This window comes from Anolis carolinensis, unplaced genomic scaffold (genome assembly GCF_035594765.1).
Source record: "Anolis carolinensis isolate JA03-04 unplaced genomic scaffold, rAnoCar3.1.pri scaffold_14, whole genome shotgun sequence".
In the NCBI taxonomy this organism is placed as follows: domain Eukaryota; kingdom Metazoa; phylum Chordata; class Lepidosauria; order Squamata; family Dactyloidae; genus Anolis; species Anolis carolinensis.
Window position 1 is genome coordinate 3554016 of NW_026943825.1, and position 19403 is coordinate 3573418.

General features: G+C 37.0%; 1 protein-coding gene across 1 annotated transcript; it reads left to right on the top strand.

Moving 5' to 3' along the window:
* Positions 1 to 983: 983 nt before the first annotated feature.
* cct3 (chaperonin containing TCP1 subunit 3) lies at positions 984 to 17359 on the top strand. Its single transcript, XM_003230214.3, has 14 exons — positions 984 to 1141; positions 4409 to 4470; positions 5242 to 5292; positions 5393 to 5455; positions 6461 to 6557; positions 6651 to 6768; positions 8528 to 8714; positions 10172 to 10321; positions 11543 to 11675; positions 11767 to 11848; positions 13740 to 13920; positions 14966 to 15211; positions 15403 to 15534; positions 16989 to 17359. Exons 1-14 carry the CDS (start codon positions 1111 to 1113, stop codon positions 17091 to 17093), a joined length of 1638 nt encoding a protein of 545 aa, XP_003230262.2. The 5' UTR covers positions 984 to 1110; the 3' UTR covers positions 17094 to 17359.
* The last annotated feature ends 2044 nt before the right edge of the window (positions 17360 to 19403 follow it).

Genomic DNA, 19403 nt, shown 5'->3' on the forward strand with positions numbered 1-19403 from the left:
TAAGTGAAGGTTGGACAAGCGAGACTCTACTGTAATATAATTATATTGTAGGCACATATAATATTGACAATATTATAATGTAATACAATATAATAATAACAACAACACACTATTGTAGTTGTATTTTTATATGCCATGTAATATTACTCTACTGTACTGGGTTGTTGTGTGTTTTCCGAGCTGTCTGGCCATGTTCCAGAAGCATTCTCTCCTGACGTTTCGCCCACATCTATGGCAGGCATCCTCAGAGGTTGTGCGGCATATTGGAAAAAACTAAGCAAGGAAGGTTTATCTATCTGTGGAAAGTCCAGGGTGGGAGAAGGAACTCTTTGTCTGTTGGAGGCCAGTGTGAATGTTCTGATTAGCATTAATGGCCTTGCAAGCTTCATTCCTGCCTGGGGGAATCCTTTGTTCCTCAGAACAAAGGATTGTGGATGATCTGCTTTGATAATCTGGATTCTATGGCAGTCTAATTTCCTCTATCCCATGCAGCCCATCTGCCCAGGCTCAGGAGGGCAGCAAACTACATCTCCCATCATGCCCCACGGCGGAAGGGGCGGGGCCTAGGCCTGGGCATGACTCAGCCGCCATTGAGACTCCAACTGACAGGAGACACTGAAGGCTACACATCCCAACAGGGAAATGGGGTGCCTAGTGTTGTTTTTTGGGGGGTTTCTCCTCAAAAAAACTCGCCTCTGGGGGGACGCCGGCCCGGAGGGCGTGAAGACTCCATTTATCAACCGCTGACTAAAACCGCGCAGGCGCATTAGCAGCCCTTTCCGCTGGCCTTCTCCTCGGCGCATGCGCGCGTGGGAGAGGAGTCCGCGCACGCGCATTAGCCCCCCTCCTTTTCATTCCTCACAAGAGACCAAATTGTACGGCCCGTTGTCTCTCTCAACCTATCGTGCTGGAGAGGAAGGCGGGGCCGTTGCGAGGGGTTACGTTCTCCTATTGGTGCAGAGCGCGAGGGAGAGGCCTCTGATTGGCGGAGGGCCCCAGCGGGCGTGGTAGGCTGCGCGAGGCGCGGTGAAACGGCGCTTTCCCATCTCCTCCTCCTTTCTCGGCTCCAGAAGGTTCCGCGGCGGCTTCTTTTCTCGCCTCGCCGCGAAGATGCTGGGCCAGCGCCCCGTCCTGGTGCTCAGTGAGTCCGGGGAGACCCAGGGAGGAGGAAGGGAGGGAAGAAAACCCCCTCTGGGTCTATTTTCCCTGACGCGTGTCTTTTTTTTTTTTGCACGTGTGAATGCCTCTTTAAGCCGGGCAGGGGATTTCCAATGGCTCAGGAGGAGTTTCCTCACTCAGGGGGTCCTCAAGCTTTTGAATTCTCCACCCTTGCTCCGAAATATGGATCAGAACTTCAGTTACGCCTTGTCGGTCTCCCATCCAAGGGCTCACCATGGCCGGCCCTGCTTAACAGCCAAGATCAGGCAGGATTTGGTGTTTTGGGGGGCATTTAGGCCTCGAAAAAACAGTTGAGGAGAGAAAATGAGGGAAATACTTGAACTCTTTTGCCTTTTCTGGGGGCAAGAGGTTCCAAAAATACAGTAGAGTCTCACTTATCCAACGTTCTGGATTATCCAACGCATTTTTGGAGTCAATGTTTTCAATATATAGGGATATTTTGGTGCTAAATTCATAAATACAGTAATTACTAGATAGCATTACTGCATATAGAACTACAGTAAAGTCTCACTTATCCAACACTCGCTTATCCAACATTCTGGATTATCCAACGCATTTTTGGAGTCAATGTTTTCAATATATCGTGATATTTTGGTGCTAAATTCGTAAATACAGTAATTACTACATAGCATTACTGCATATAGAACTACAGTAGAGTCTCACTTATCCAACACTCGCTTATCCAACATTCTGGATTATCCAACGCATTTTTGGAGACAACGTTTTCAATATACAGTAGAGTCTCACTTCTCCAAGCCTCGCTTATCCAAGCCTCTGGATAATCCAAGCCATTTTTGTAGTCAATGTTTTCAATATATCATAATATTTTGGTGCTAAATTAGTAAATACAGTAATTACAACATAACATTACTGTGTACTGAACTACTTTTTCTGCCGAATTTGTTGTATAACATGATGTTTTGGTGCTTAATTTGTAAAATCATAACCTAATTTGATGTTTAATAGGCTTTTCCTTAATCACTCCTTATTATCCAAGATATTCGCTTATCCAAGCTTCTGCCAGCCCGTTTAGCTTGGATAAGTGAGACTCTACTGTATAGTGATATTTTGGTGCTAAATTCATAAAAACAGTAATTACTACATAGCATTACTTCATATAGAACTACTTTTTCTGCCAAATTTGTTGTCTAACATGATGTTTTGGTGCTTCATTTGTAAAATCATAACCTAATTTGATGTTTAATAGGCTTTTCCTTAATGCCTCCTTATTATCCAACATATTCGCTTATCCAACATTCTGCCAGCCCATTTATGTTGGATAAGTGAGACTCTACTGTATTGAAAATATTAGGTATAACATGACTTTCAGGCTCATATACAGTAGAGTCTCACTTATCCAACATTCGCTTATCCAACGTTCTGGATTATCCAACACAGTTTGCCTTTTAGTAGTCAGTGTTTTTGTAGTCTATAAACTATATTGCAATATAGTCGTATAATATAATATATTGTATGTACAGTAGAGTCTCATCCAATTTAAACGGGCCGGCAGAACGTTGGATAAGCAAATATCTTGGACAATAAGGAGAGATTAAGGAAAACCCTATTAAACATCAAATTAGGTTATGATTTCACAAATTAAGCACCAAAACATCATGTTATACAACAAATTTGATAGAAAAAGTAGTTCAATACACAATAATGTTATGTTGTAATTACTGTATTTACGAATTTAGCACCAAAATATCACGATATATTGAAAACATTGACTACAAAAATGGCTTGGATAATCCAGAAGCTTGGATAAACGAGGCTTGGATAAGTGAGACTCTACTGTACAACAAATTTGACAGAAAAAGTAGTTCAATACGCAGCAATGCTATGTAGTAATTACTGTATTTACGAATTTAGCACCAAAATATCACGATGTTTTGGAAACATTGACTACAAAAATGCCTTGGATAATCCAGAACGTTGGATAAGTGAGACTCTACTGTATTGAAAATATTAGGTATAACATGACTTTCAGGCTCATATACAGTAGAGTCTCACTTATCCAACATTCGCTTATCCAACGTTCTGGATTATCCAACACAGTCTGCCTTTTAGTAGTTAGTGTTTTTGTAGTCAGTCTTTTCAATACATTGTGATGTTTTGGTGCTAAATTTGTAAATACAGTAATTAAAGTAGAGTCTCACTTCTCCAACATTGGTATTGTTATTATGATTATGTTATTATGTTTATTATTTATTATGTTTATTTATACTTGGATAAGTCCCCAATGGTGGTATTATTATTATTATTATTATGTTTGTTGTCATTATTATGTTTATTTATACTTAGAGGGGTCCCCCATTGGTGGTATTATTATTACTATGTTTGTTGTTGTTATTATTATTGTTAAGTTTATTTATACTTGGAGAGGTCCCCCAATGGTGGTATTATTATGTTTGTTGTTATTATTATTATTATTATTATTATTATTTATATCCTGCTTTTCTCTACACAAGGAGGCCCCAAGCAGCTATCTGTTATTATTATTACTACTATTTATGTATTGTCAGAGGCTTTCATGACCGGAATCTCTGGTTTGCTGTGAGTTTTCTGGACTGTGTGGTCATGTTCCAGAAGCATTCTCTCCTGACATTTTGCCCACATCTATGACAGGCATGCACAGAGGTTGTGAGGTCTGTTGGAAACTAGACAAGTGAAGTTTACATATCTGTGGAATGTCCAGAGTGGGAGAAAGAACTCTTGTCTGTTGGAGATTCAACCACTGTGCTAAACGGAGGCTCGGTTTTTTCTTCCTATATCTAAAAAGTATTTTTTTTCTCTCTCTCGTCCTGCTGATTGTATTCTTCTTTCTCCTTGTGCCTCCCTTTCATTCATAAAGGCAGAATCAGAGGGAGATTTGAAATGATTTATGGGAGGAGACAGAGAGAAAGAGCAGAGGAAATTGCCTAATATGGATGTCAGATTCCTAAAATGGAACAACACGTGTTTGTGACAGATAAAGATGTTAGTAGGGAAGATTTTAAATAAGCAAAGTGGGTTTTTTTTAAGGACGGCAGAGTTTTTCAAATTCAGCTTTCTTTGCAGGCATAAATATTAAGATGAATAAGCCAAGGGTTATGTTTCCCATAGAGCCTTCTTCCATTTGAATGAAACAAGGCGGGAGTAGGAAGAGCAACCCAACACATAAGTGTTTCCTTTTATTTGCTGGAAAAGAATGTATCAGACTTTAGATCAATCGTCCTTTTTCCCTCAGGTCAGAACACAAAGCGCGAGTCTGGAAGAAAAGTCCAGTCCGGAAACATTAATGCTGCTAAGGTACGCTTTCCTTTAAAATGTCTTGTTGTTGTTGTTGTTAATAATAATAAGAACAACTTTATTTGTATATTTCTATCTCCTCAAAGGGACTCAGGGTGGTTTCCAACATGTAAGGCAAACATTCAATTGCTGGAAAGAAAATCATATAGACAATACATCGAAATAGACACATTCAATGATATAACACAACCTAATTAACTTAACAATTAAAATATCATCCTAAAATACCAAAAAGCTTTTAAAATACACTAAAAGTAAAAATAAAATATTAAAAACTCAATTATTATGTTATTAAATATTATGTTTATGAATATCCTGCTTTTTCTCTCCATAAGGAGACTCAAAGCAGCTATCGATGATGATGATGATTATTATTATTATTATTATTCTGCTTTCTTCCATAAGATGACTCAAAGCAGCTATCTATAATAATAATAATTACATTATTATTATTACGTTTATACCCTGCTTTTCTCTCCATAAGGAGACTCAAAGCAGTTATTTATTATTATTATTATTATTATTATTATTACTACTACTACTATTGTTATGACTATTATTTATACCCTGCTTTTCTCTCCATAAGGAGACTCAAAACAGTTATCTGTTATCATTATTATTATTATTATTATTTATATTCCACTTTTTCTCTCCATAATGAGACTCAAAGCAGCTATCTATTATACCTTCTTTTGCAGTAGGCGGTTTCTTAAGTTAAGCTTTAAAAGTCAAGTTAAGCTTTCCCTTATGATGATCTCCTTTTCCTTGCAGACCATTGCTGATATTATCCGAACATGTTTAGGACCAAGGGCCATGATGAAGGTGAGTGACCACTTTTGTTGCTTCCTTAGACTTTGATTCTTCTTGCGTTTCAGTCTAATAATAATAATAAATAACAGAAATAATCCCAAATCCAATGTAGATGCTGTTGGACCCCATGGGCGGGATTGTCATGACCAACGATGGCAACGCGATCCTCAGGGAAGTAAGTTTGGCTCACTGTTTTTTTATGGTTATTTAGTTTGGGTTTAATGTTGACATTCCCATGTTTTTAATTGTAATATTTAAAGTATGTTATGTACCTTGAGTCCCAGTTTTGGAGAGACAACTGCTGTATTTAAGTACAGTTGCTTGTCTTATTATTACAATAATAATAATAAAGTTTTTAGTTTAATGTGGGTTTAACATTGACATTCTCATGTATTTAATTGTAGTATTTAATGCATGTGATGTACAGTGAATTATATAATATTATTATTATATTTTATATAATAATAATAATAAGGTTTTTAGTTTAATTTCGGTTTAATGTTGGCATTCCTATGTTTTTAGTTGTAATATTTAAATACCGTATATACTCGAGTATAAGCTGACCCGAATATAAGCTGAGGCACCTAATTTTACCACAAAAAAACTGGGAAAACATTGACTCCAGTATAAGCCAAGGGTGGTAAATTTCAAAAATAAAAATAGATACCAATAAAATTACATTAATTGAGGCATCGGTAGGTTAAATGTTTGAATATTTACATAAAGCTCAAATTTAAGATTAGCCTGTTCAACTCTGATCAAATCATTATTCTCATCTTCTTCAATGTAAATGTGCTTATGTATCCTTTTAATAATAATAGAGTAAAATAATAAATGCAATAATAATAAGATCAGAGTGAAATAATACATGTATTAATAATAATAATAGAGTAAAATAAATGTAATAGTAATAGCAACAATAACAGAGAAAAATAATAAATGTAATAATACCAATAATAAATGTACCATATATTTTCAAGTATAAGCTGACCCAAATATAAGCCAACCAGGACCCTCACCCGAGTATAAGCTGAGGCGGGTTTTTTCAGTCTTAGAAAAGGGGCTGAAAAACTAGGCTTATACTCGAGTATATACAGTACATGATGTTCCGTAAGTTCTTGAGGGGCAGTGGCTGGATAGAAATAATATAATATAATATTTCATCGCTTTTTCCTTCCAGATCCAAGTCCAACATCCAGCTGCCAAGTCCATGATCGAAATCAGCCGCACTCAGGACGAAGAGGTGGGAGACGGGACCACGTCTGTCATTATCCTTGGTAAGATGGGGCTTTTCGTAATGACCACTGTCCTTTTTTCTATCTGTTTGTTTTTAAATTACTGCTAATAAATCTTTTCTATTTGCTCTCCAGCCGGAGAGATGTTGTCCGTCGCGGAGCATTTCCTGGAGCAACAGATGCACCCCACGGTGATCATCAGTGCCTACAGAAAGGCCTTGGATGACATGATCAGCGCCCTGAAAAAGATCAGGTAAGCAGCAGAAAGAGAGGGACTGCCTTTGTTGTTGTGTGCCTTCAAGACATTGCCAACTTACAGTGACCCCAAAGGGACCATATCCAGCCGTAGATGAGATTCCTTCCTTGCAGGAAAATCCAGAGTAGACGCCTGAGCCATTGTCAGTCGGAAAGACAACACTAATTGTAATGGTATTATAGGTATATTATATCATTATATGTAATTATTAAATATATTATTATATTTGTATGATGGCTTTTCTCTCTAAAAAGAGACCCAAACTCCATGAAACAGTGCCTCCCTTGGTATAGCCTAACATAAATCTGCTGCACTTCAAAATTATTTTATAATGTAATATTATAATATTTTATATTTATTTAATGCAGTAGTCTCTCACTTATCCAACAGTCCCTTATCCAACGTTCTGGATTATCCAACGCATTTTTGTAGTCAATGTTTTCAATACATCGTGATATTTTGGTGCTAAATTCGTAAATACAATAATTACTACATAACATTACTATGTATTGAAATACTTTTTCTGTCAAATTTGTTGTCTAACATGATGTTTTGGTGCTTAATTTGTAAAATCATAACCTAATTTGATGTTTAATAGGCCTTTCCTTAATCTCTCCTTATTATCCAACATATTCATTTATCCAACATTCTGCTGGCCCGTTTACGTTGGATAAGCGAGACTCTACTGTATAATTATTAATAATTCTAGTAATTATTATAGTTGTATTAATAACTGTGAGATACAAATATACCATATATACTATATATCACCATATATAGAATATAATGTATACATACTATATACAGTAGAGTCTCGCTTATCCAACATAAACGGGCCGGCAGAACGTTGGATAAGCAAATATGTTGGATAATAAGGAGAGATTAAAAAATGCTTCTTAAACATCAAATTAGGTTATGATTTTACAAATTAAGCACCAAAACATCTTGTTATACAACAAATTTGACAGAAAAAGTAGTTCAATATGCAGTAATTACTGTATTTACAAATTTAGCACCAAAATATCAGGATGTATTGAAAACATTGACTACAAAAATGCACTGGATAATCCAGAATGTTGGATAAGCAAATGTTGGATAAGTGAGACTCCACTATATATGTATATATATATTATTTATAATATAGATATATAAAATATTAGATGTTATGAAGTATTAATTATATATTTGTATAATATTTGTAATTTAGTCCCATTTTACCAAACCTGTTATTTAATCAAGCTTTATTTGTGTTTTAATTTTTTTTAGTATCTATTCGTCTTGTGATTTTTTTTGTCTTTTATTTTTGACTAGCTTGGGTACCCGGTATTGCCGGGTACCCAAGTTATTAGAAGAAGCCATTAGAAGTTACCCGGCTATTAGAAGAAGCCATTTTTTTATTTTACAAAATGCATAAGGCTGTGAGTGAACTACAACTCACATTATGCCATGTCACATTTTTATGCCGCTTCTCTCTCAAAAGAGACTCAAAGCGGCGAAGATCCATCAAACGGTGCCTCTCGTGGTATAGAATAGCTCCATGTAATTATAATATTTTTGAAACTTGATGGCAGGTGTTAAAAGCCTTTTAAGAAAGATATATATGAGAGGGCAATTCCCAGCATCCTCTGGAAGGGGATTCGCGACAGCTCAGTAATTTTCAGATACATTTTGGTCCGTAGATTTATGCCAATTGGGAGTGTGGGTGAAGTTTTATTATCTCCTGAATTCCCCGCTTTTTGCCCCTTGGCGTCCGCAGCACTCCCGTTGACGTAAACAACCGCGAGGCCATGCTCAAGATCATCCACAGCGCCATCGGCACCAAGGCCATCAGCCACTGGTCCAGCCTGGCCTGCAGCATCGCCCTCGATGCGGTCAAGACGGTGGAGTTCGAGGAGAACGGCCGGAAGGAGATCGACATCAAGAAATACGCCAAAGTGGAAAAGGTACAGCAGCGAGGGTCTGATTTTGCAGGGCAAAGACTTGAACAAAGGAATGGAGGGAGCGGTGCTCTTTTCTTGATCTTCAAAAATATTGCTTGGATCATCATTATTGGTTGCCATTTCGAGAGAGATCTCAGATAGGCTCCTTATCAGGCATAACAGCCTAATAACACATTCAAGGGACATCAATTATAAACAGCCATAAATCCAGTTCAAAGTAGATAATATAAGATTATAAATGGGTTATATATTGAGTCTACACTGCCATATAATCCAGTTCAAATCAGATAATCTGTATTTTATAGGCAGTGTGGAAGAGGCCTAAAAGTGAGGCCTAACTCTGCCTGTCCCCTGGGCTGAGTGGGTTGCTAGGAGACCAAGTGGGCGGAGCTTAGCCTTCTAACTGTCAGCAAGTGGATAAAAACAAATATTCCTCTCCCTCTAATAAGGACTTTATTTTTATTTCTTTTTGTTGTCGGAACCTAGGGGCAAGGATGGTGGATTGTGCTGCCAAATTTCTAGGTTCTGGGGCTTGTACTTTTGTTGTTTAGCGGCTTGGGGGGACACCATTACTCATATATATATATAGATAGATATACACTCATACATATGTACAGTATACATATATACAATATAATTTACAATAATATATACCGGTAATAATAATAATAATAATAATAATAATAATAATAATAAAACTTTATTTATATACCGCCCTATCTCCCGGATGGGACTCAGGGTGGTTTACAGTCATAAAAGCAACACAAACATAATATATTGTATATGTTTATAATAATAATAATAATATATTATAATTATATATAATTATATTATATTATAATATAATAATAATACAATACTAATAATACAATATCATAATATTAATTATATATTATATATTACATGTAATATTACTAATAATATTACAATATATTGATATAGTACAATATAGTACCGTATATACTCGAGTATAAGCCGACCCGAATATAAGCCGAGGCACCTAATTTTACCACAAAAACTGGGAAAACTTATTGACTCGAGTATAAGACGAGGGTGAGAAATGCAGCAGCTACGGGTCAATTTCAAAAATAAAATAGATATTAATAAAATCGCATTATTTGAGGCACCAGTAGGTTAAATGTTTTTGAATATTTATATAAAACTGTAATTTAAGATAATAAGAAGACTTTAATAAGATAAGACCGTCCAACTCTGAATACCTATATACTCAAGTATAAGCAGACCTGAATAGAAGCCAGCCAGGATTCTCGCTCGAGTATAAGCCGAGGGGAGCTTTTTCAGCTCTAAAAAAGGGCTGAAAAACTAGGCTTATACTTGAGTATATACAGTAATTTATTGTCAGTATTGTGCTATGCTAATAATATAATATTGTATGGTGAGAAGGGCGGGATATAAATGTAGTAAATAAATAAATAAAAATATATATTTCCTCCCAAAAGATTCCTGGCGGGATCATTGAGGATTCGAGCGTCCTGCGCGGCGTCATGATCAACAAGGACATCACCCACCCACGGATGCGCCGCACCATCAAGAACCCCCGCATCGTCTTGCTGGACTGTTCGCTGGAGTACAAGAAAGGCGAGAGTCAGGTAGGCCACTCTTTGCAGGGCCCAACGGCCACTCAAGAGCCGGCGTTTTTCATAGACACCTCCTAAGTCATGTGGCCAGCAGAAGCGGTACATACTGATCTACTCAAATTTACATGTTTTTGAACTACCCTGTTTCCCCTAAAATAAGACATCCCCAGAAAATAAGACCTAGTAGAGGTTTTGGTGAATTGCTAAATATAAGGCCTCCCCCGAAAGTAAGACCTAGCAAAGTTTTTGTTTGGAAGCATGTCCGCCGAACAGAACAACAGAACATGCAAGCCTCTGGATTATCCAAGCCATTTTTGTAGTCAATGTTTTCAATATATCGTGATATTTTGATGCTAAATTCATAAATACAGTAATTACAACATAACATTACTGTGTATTGAACTACTTTTTCTGTCAAATGTGTTGTATAACATGATGTTTTGGTGCTTAATTTGTAAATTCATCACCTAATTTGATGTTTAATAGGCTTTTTCTTAATCCCTCCTTATTATCCAAGATATTCGCTTATCCAAGCTTCTGCCGGCCCGTTTAGCTTGGATAAGTGAGACTCTTCTATATATATGTTTAACAAATATTTCAGGGGAAAATGCTTTCATAAGATTAATGAATATATATTTTTCTTCTTCCTGACTTGCAAGGGTATCTTTCTCTTTTCAAAACATTCCCTTGATTCCCTTACCCAGTCTACTTTTACAATCTCTCCGTTTTAATCCATGTTTTTATTAGTTCTTGTTTTTTATTGGCTAATGTTTAATTTTTTTAATTGTGCATGTTTTTGTCTATTGCTGTGTTTTATACTGCTATTGTTTTTATTCGGGCTTGGCCCCATGTAAGCCGCCCTGAGTCCCCTTTGGGGAGATAGAGGCGGGGTATAAAAATAAAGTTATTATATTATTATTATTATTGATTAAGAGCGAGGGAGGCTTTGCAAAAGAAAACACACTAATAAGGGAGGAGAAGAGAGAAATAGATCTCATATTGCAAGCAATAAATATAAGGGCTGAAAAACTCAGCTTATCTTCGAGTATATACGATACATATTTTCACTTTCATTATGTGTATAGATCTGCTGATACATTTCAAAATAAAAATAGATAGCAATAAAATTACATGAATTAAAAAGGGCTGAAAAACTTGAGTATATATGGTAATCTGCTATACCAATCAAACTGGAAATATAGCTCAATGTGTTTGTATATTTCTCTCATTTAGACTGATGTCGAGATTACTCGTGAGGAGGACTTTGCTCGCATCCTGCAGATGGAGGAGGAGTTCATCCAGCAGATGTGCGAAAACTTGATCCGAGTGAAGCCGGACCTCATCATCACCGAAAAGGGGATCTCAGGTAGGTCACGTTGTTGGTATGTTTTGTAGGGGCACACCTTAAATTCCCTTTATGCATTTTGGACTCATTTTGTGACGCTTTCTGATTCCAGACCTAGCCCAGCATTTTCTGATGAGAGCCAACATCACCGCCATCCGGCGCGTGAGGAAGACTGACAATAACCGGATTGCAAGGTCAGTAATAATAATAATAATAATAATTTTATTTCTTACCTGTCTCTCATCGTGGCTCGAGGCGAGTTACAGCATAATTAAAACACACAAACATTGTAACATTCTATAAGTACACATTAAAATGCATTTCTATAGAAGATACATATTAAAATGTATTTCCATAATAATAATAATAATAATAATAATTTTAATTTTTATCCGCCTCTCATCATGGCTCGAGGCTAGTTACAGCATAATTAAAACACATAAACATAGTAACATTCTATAAGTACACATTAAAATGAATTTCTATAGAAGATATATATTAAAATGTATTTTAATAATAATAATAATAATAATAATAGTTTTCTTACCCGCCTTTCGTGGCTCCAGGTGAGTTACAGAATAATTAAAACACATAAACATTGTAAAAATTCTATAAATGCACATATTAAAATACATTTCTATAGAAGATACATATTAAAACATATTTCCATAATAATAAAATTTTTAATTTTTATCCGCCTCGCGTCATGGCTCGAGGCTAGTTACAGCATAATTAAAACACATAAACATTGTAACATTCTATAAGTACACATTAAAATGAATTTCTATAGAAGATACATATTAAAATGTATTTCCATAATAATAATAATAATAATTATTATTATTATTTTCTTACCTGCCTTTCGTGTCTCCAGGCGAGTTGCAGAATAATTAAAACACAAACATTGTAAAAATTCTATAAATGCATATATTAAAATACATTTCTATAGAAGATACATATTAAAACATATTTCCATAATAATAATTTTAATTTTTATCCGCCTTTCATCATGGCTCGAGGCTAGTTACAGCATAATTAAAACACATAAACATTGTAACATTCTATAAGTATACATTAAAATGCATTTCTATAGAAGATACATATTAAAATGTATTTCAATAATAATAATAATAATAATAATAATAATTGTTATTATGGAAATACGTTTTAATATGTATCTTCTATAGAAATGCATTATTATTATTATTATTATTATTTTACTTCTTACCCGCCTCTCGTGGCTCCAGGTGAGTTACAGAATAATTAAAACACATAAACATTGAATAATAATAATAATAATAATAATAATAATAATAATAATAATAATAATTTTACTTCTTACCCGCCTCTCGTGGCTTCAGGTGAGTTACAGAATAATTAAAACACATAAACCTTGAATAATAATAATAATAATTTTACTTCTTACCCGCCTCTCGTGGCACCAGGCGAGTTACAGAATAATTAAAACACATAAACATTGTAAGAATTCTATAAATGCACATATTTATTTATTTACTACATTTATATCCCGCTCTTCTCACCCCGAAGGGGACTCAGAGTGGCTTACAAATCAAATGTACATAAAATTATAATATTAGCATAGCAGAATATAAGCATTACTTTACTATATTGTACTATAGCATTCTATGGTAATATTATCAGTAATATTACATCTAATATATATAATATATACAGTAGAGTCTCATTTATCCAACACTCGCTTATTAAAACATATTTCTATAAAAGATACATATTAAAACGTATTTCTGTAAAATCCATATTAAAATGCATTGGATGAGTTTACGGTGAACTGGGAGGTGTATTGTATGGAATCATAGAGTAGAAAGAGACCCCAAAGGCCATCCAGTGCAACCCCCTTCTGCTATAAAGGAAGGCACCATCCAAGCCCTCCCGACAGATGGCCATCCGGCCTCTGCTTAACAAATCCTAGAGTTAGAAGAGACTCCACTCCAACCCCACTGGCAGGAAGACACAATCAAAGCATCCCTGACAGATGGCCATCCATCTTCTGTGGAGCAATGGTGGAGCTTCAGTGCCAGAGGGGGGTTTCCGTTTCGTTTGCAGAGCTTGTGGGGCTCGCATTGTCAGCCGCACCGACGAGTTGCGCGAAGAGGATGTCGGGACCGGAGCCGGAGTCTTTGAAGTGAAGAAGATCGGGGACGAATACTTCACCTTCATCACCGACTGCAAGGAGCCCAAGGCTTGCACCATCCTGCTCCGGGGTGCCAGCAAGGAGATCCTAGCGGTGAGTCCGGCAAGAGGGTTGTTGTTATTAATATTATTATTATAAATAGAATCCTAGATTCAGAAGAGACCCCAAGGGGCCATCCAGTCCAACCCCCTTTATTCTGCCAGGCAGGAAGACACAATCAAAGCCCTCCTGACAGATGGCCATCCAGTCTCTGCTATAATTTATAAATATATATTATATTGTATATACATTTAATATTGATAATAATATAACGTAATACAATATTATACTAATAATAATACAATATAATACAGTAGAGTCTCAGTTATCCAAGACTCGCTTATCCAAGGTTCTGGATTATCCAAGGCATTTTTGTAGTCAATGTTTTCAATATATCGTGATATTTTGGTGCTAAATTGGTAAATACAGTAATTACAACATAACATTATTGCGTATTGAACTACTTTTTCTGTCAAATTTGTTGTATAACATGACGTTTTGGTGCTTAATTTGTAAGCATCTGTATTTTAGAATGTGTTTTATGAATGTCTGATGTAAGTTAATAATTTAAACTTTTATAGTGCATTCTACAATTTTTATATATGTGTTTTATTGTAAGCCGCCCTGAGTCCCCTGTTGGGTGAGAAGAGCGGGATATAAATATTGTAATAAATAAAATAAATAAATTCATAACCTAATTTGATGTTTAATAAGCTTTTTCTTAATCCCTCCTTATTATCCAAGATATTCGCTTATCCAAGCTTCTGCCGGCCCGTTTAGCTTGGATAAGTGAGACTCTACTGTACTATTAAATATATATTATATATTAAATGTAATATTACTGATAATATTACCATATAATGATATAGTACAATATAGTAATTTAATGCTTATATTGTGCTATGCTAATATTATATTGTATGTACATTTGATTTGTAAGCCGCTCTGAGTCCCCTTCGGGGTGAGAAGAGCGGGTTATAAATGTAGTAAATAAATAATAATATAATCATCATCATCACAGAAAATCCCGTGAGCTTCCTCGTGAATCCTTTGCTCAGTCTTCTCCTTCTGCCCCCCTTCTTTCTCCCTGTTTTGGCAGGAAGTGGAGCGCAACCTCCAGGATGCCATGCAGGTTTGCCGCAACGTCCTGATCGACCCGCAGCTGGTGCCGGGGGGCGGGGCTTCCGAGATGGCGGTGGCCCACTATCTGACGGAGAAGTCGAAGGTCATGACCGGCGTGGAGCAGTGGCCCTACCGCGCCGTGGCCCAGGCCCTGGAGGTCATCCCCAGGACGCTCATCCAGAACTGCGGCGCCAGCACCATCCGCACGCTGACCTCCTTGCGGGTAAGCAAGCCGCCCTCTTCGGAGTGAGAAGTTGGAGGGAGGGCCCAAGTTTGCCCATGCCTGGCCTAGTGTGTCTCACTTTTCCAGAAGGGTGCATCATGATGATAATGATGATGGTGTCTGGGAAGCAGGCCGGTGGATTTGGGGTGAAATCACAGCTTTCGGGCACTCATTGTGAATGTGTCTTGCAGGCCAAACACACCCAGGAAGGCAGCCAGACCTGGGGAGTCAATGGGGAGACGGGTGCCTTGGCCGACATGAAGGAGCTGGGCATCTGGGAGCCTCTGTCCGTCAAGCTGCAAACCTACAAGACGGCCGTGGAGGTAAGCAAAGAAGCTCGGTTCTAGGGAAGCCAACATTCAAATCTCCCCAAAAGACTTCTTTCTCCGAAGCCCCCCAAAGGCTTCTTTCTCCAAAGCCCCCAAAAGACTTCCTTCTTTGAAACCCCCCAAAGACTTTTCTTCGAAACCCCCCAAAGGCTTCTTTCTCCGAAGCCCCCAAAAGACTTTTTTCTCCAAAGCCCCCAAAAGACTTTTTTCAAAGCCCCCAAAAGGCTTCTTTCTTCGAAGCCCCCAAAAGACTTCTTTCTTCGAAACCCCCAAAAGGCTTCTTTCTCCAAAGCCCCCAAAAGGCTTCACTCTCTGAAGCCCCCAAAAGACCTATTTCTTCTAAGGCAGAAAGCAAGAGGGGAATCAATTTTTCTGAATTGGATGCCTCACCTCCTTTTCCTTTATTTATTTACAGTACAGTAGAGTCTCACTTATCCAAGCTAAATGGGCCGGCAGAAGCTTGGATAAGCGAATATCTTGGATAATAAGGAGGGATTAAAGAAAAGCCTATTAAACATCAAATTAGGTTATGATTTTACAAATTAAGCACCAAAACATCCTGCTTTACAACAAATTTGACAGAAAAAGTAGTTCAAGATGTGGTAATGTTATGTTGTAATTACTGTATTTACGAATTTAGCACCAAAATATCACGATATATTGAAAACATTGACTACAAAAATGTGTTGGATAATCCAGAACGTTGGATAAGTGAGACTCTACTGTAATAATATTAATTATATATTACATGTTAAACTAGCTTTGCCCAGCCACGTGTTGCTGTGGCTTATGGGAATCCTTTGTTTGCCAGGTGGAATAGCAGTGAATAGCCTTGCAGTCTCAAAGCCTGGCCGTTTTCTGGAGCAGCTCGAGCTTTTTGTTGTATGAACATAGAAGCATGGATGAGGGGTTGTGCTGCCAAGTTTAGTGTTTCTGGGAGGTGTAGTTTTGTTGTTTTGTCCTAGGCCGAAATTTCATTACCCTTTCTTATATATAGATAATATTACCATATAATGATATAGTACAATATAGTAATTTAATGCTTATATTGTGCTATGCCAGTAATATATTGTATGTTCATTTGATTTGTAAGCCGCTCTGAGTCCCCTTTATTTACAGTATTTATATACTTACAGTATTATAGTATTTATATATTTATATACTTTGGGGTGAGAAGAGCGGGATATAAATGTAGCAAATAAATAAATAACATAGAACCCTAGAGGTGGAAGAGACCCCAAGGGCCATCCTGTTTAACTCTTTTCTGCCAAGCAGGAAGACGTCATTAAATCCCTCCCAACAGATGGCCATCCAACTTCTGCTATAATAACCATGATCACAAAAAAGCCATAAATATGGAGGGATGACGGTAGTGCATCAGAGGAGTATCAGATGCGAATCCTACCTCTCTCACACATTGTTGTATTTCCACGCTTTCTTCTCTGCAGACGGCTGTCCTCCTCCTGCGCATTGACGACATAGTTTCGGGCCATAAGAAGAAAGGGGATGATCAGAACAAGCCGGCGGGAGCCCCTGACGCAGCCCAGGATTAACAGCGCCACGAATTTTCAGCATGAGTTTCCGGTCAACGGACGATGGAAGCACAGGCTCCTGCTTTCCGTTTCCGTCCCCGGTTGAAGGCGCTGTCAGAGCCCACGTTGTTTGAAAGTTGGCAGGAGAGCAGGACGAAAAGGAGGAGAAAACCCGACGAGGCGTTAGTTAGCTCCCCCTTCGGTTACGAGACCCCGGACGCGTTAACTTAAAAGCGTATACTGTAGCTTCTTTGTGGCTTTATTAATAAAAAAGGAAATCACATTCATACGTGGGTGGCTCTTGCTTTCTCTCCTCTGCGGCCGCTGTCAGTCCGTGTGCTGGTCTTTGAGCATCAGTGCATTCCCATGTGTTTTTACTAAAGCTAGGAATGGGAAACGGTGGCTTTCCAGATTGTGTTTTGATTCTAACGCCCGTCATACCTGGGCAGTGTGGAGGGTGGGAGCTGTAGTTCAGAGGAGGTCAAAACAGGTACAGTGTTCCCTCACTTATTGCAGGAGTTATGTTCCAGAAACACCCGTAATAACTGAAAATCCGCAAAGTAGGGATGCTATATTTATTTTAATCTTTATACATTATTTTAGTAGTTAGATACTATTTTAAGTCTTTATCTTTTTTATTATTATTTTATTTATAATTTTACCTATACAGTAGAGTCTCACTTATCCAACACTCGCTTATCCAAGGTTCTGGATTATCCAAGCCATTTTTGTAGTCAATGTTTTCAATATATCATGATATTTTGGTGCTAAATTCGTAAATACAGTAATTACAACCTAAGATTACTGCATATTGAACTACTTTTTCTGTCAAATTTGTTGTATAGCATGTTTTGGTGCTTAATTTGTAAAATCATTAACTAATTTGATGTTTAATAGGCTTTTCCTTAATCTCTCCTTATTATCCAACATATTCACTTATCCAACATTCTGCCAGCCCGTTTATGTTGGATAAGCGAGACTCTACTGTACATAAAAATGAAGAAAAAGCGTATAGAAGAGAAAAAAACAACACAAAAGAAAGAAAAAAAAAAAAAACATAACCCTATATCCACTTCCAGCTCCTCTGCATTGCTATGTAAAACATCATATAAACATTATTCGACAAGTCTTCATATAAACCTGAAGTCTAAGAGTTCCTGTTAGCGAAAACCACAAAATTTCTATGCTACTTCTTGACAAATATTGTCTCAGTTTGTTCCAATCAGTCCGTTGCCTTGGCGAAATGCTCAGTGATATTTTTTGTGTTAATAAATCCCTATTTTTGATGTCGATTAATTTCAGCAGCCATTTTTCTGTTGTGGGCATTTCTTGTGATTTCCATACTTTAGCAACACAAATCCTGGCCGCAGTAATCATATACCCTGTTTCCCCGAAAATAAGACATCCCCAGAAAATAAGACCTAGTAGAGGTTTTGCTGAATTGCTAAATATAAGGCCTCCCCCAAAAGTAAGACCTAGCAAAGTTTTTGTTTGGAAGCATGCCCGGCGCCCGCCAAACAAAACACCAGAACTTGCAGGATCGGTAAATGTACATACCAGTTGTACATGGAAATAATATATTAAAATGTTATATTATTTATATTTATACAGTAGTAACAAGAAATTCTTGACAGGAGTCATAGTTTGTCTGGTTTGGTTATGTTGGTTTGTGATGACAACTACTGTACAGTATATAACAAATGTTCATTTTTTTGTTCAACAATAATGTTTTCTTCATGGAAAAATAAGACATCCCCTAAAAATAAGACCTAGCACATCTTTGGGAGCAAAAAATAATATAAGACACTGTCTTATTTTCGGGGAAACACGGTATATAAAGAGTCTTTCCGCATTTGAGTTCATTTGAAAGTCAACCATGCCTAATAAGAAATATTCTGGCTTTGTATTAAATTGGATTTGCAGTATTTTCTCCATTTCTCTTTTTATATCCTGCCAAAACTTGTTTATTTTTCTACATCCCCACCACATATGCATGAAGTCTCCATTATGTTTCCAGCATTTTCCATCTCTTTTTCCTTTGCTAAACTTTGCAAGCCTTTCCGGGGTAAGGTACCATCTATAAAAGACCTTGTACCAATTCTCCCTGAGTTCTGTTGCATATATAAGCTTTTGGTTCTTTTTCCATGTCTTTTCCCAATCTAGTAACATGATCGTATGTCCGATTTCTCTAATTTTAAGTCTTTATCAACCAATGGTGTGTTGCTAAATCGCCGCCTACTCTTCCCATTGCCGCTTGGGCTCCTTTTCTCTCCTTTATAATAATCTATATATATAAAAGAGTAATGAAATTTCGGCCTAGGTCAAAACAAC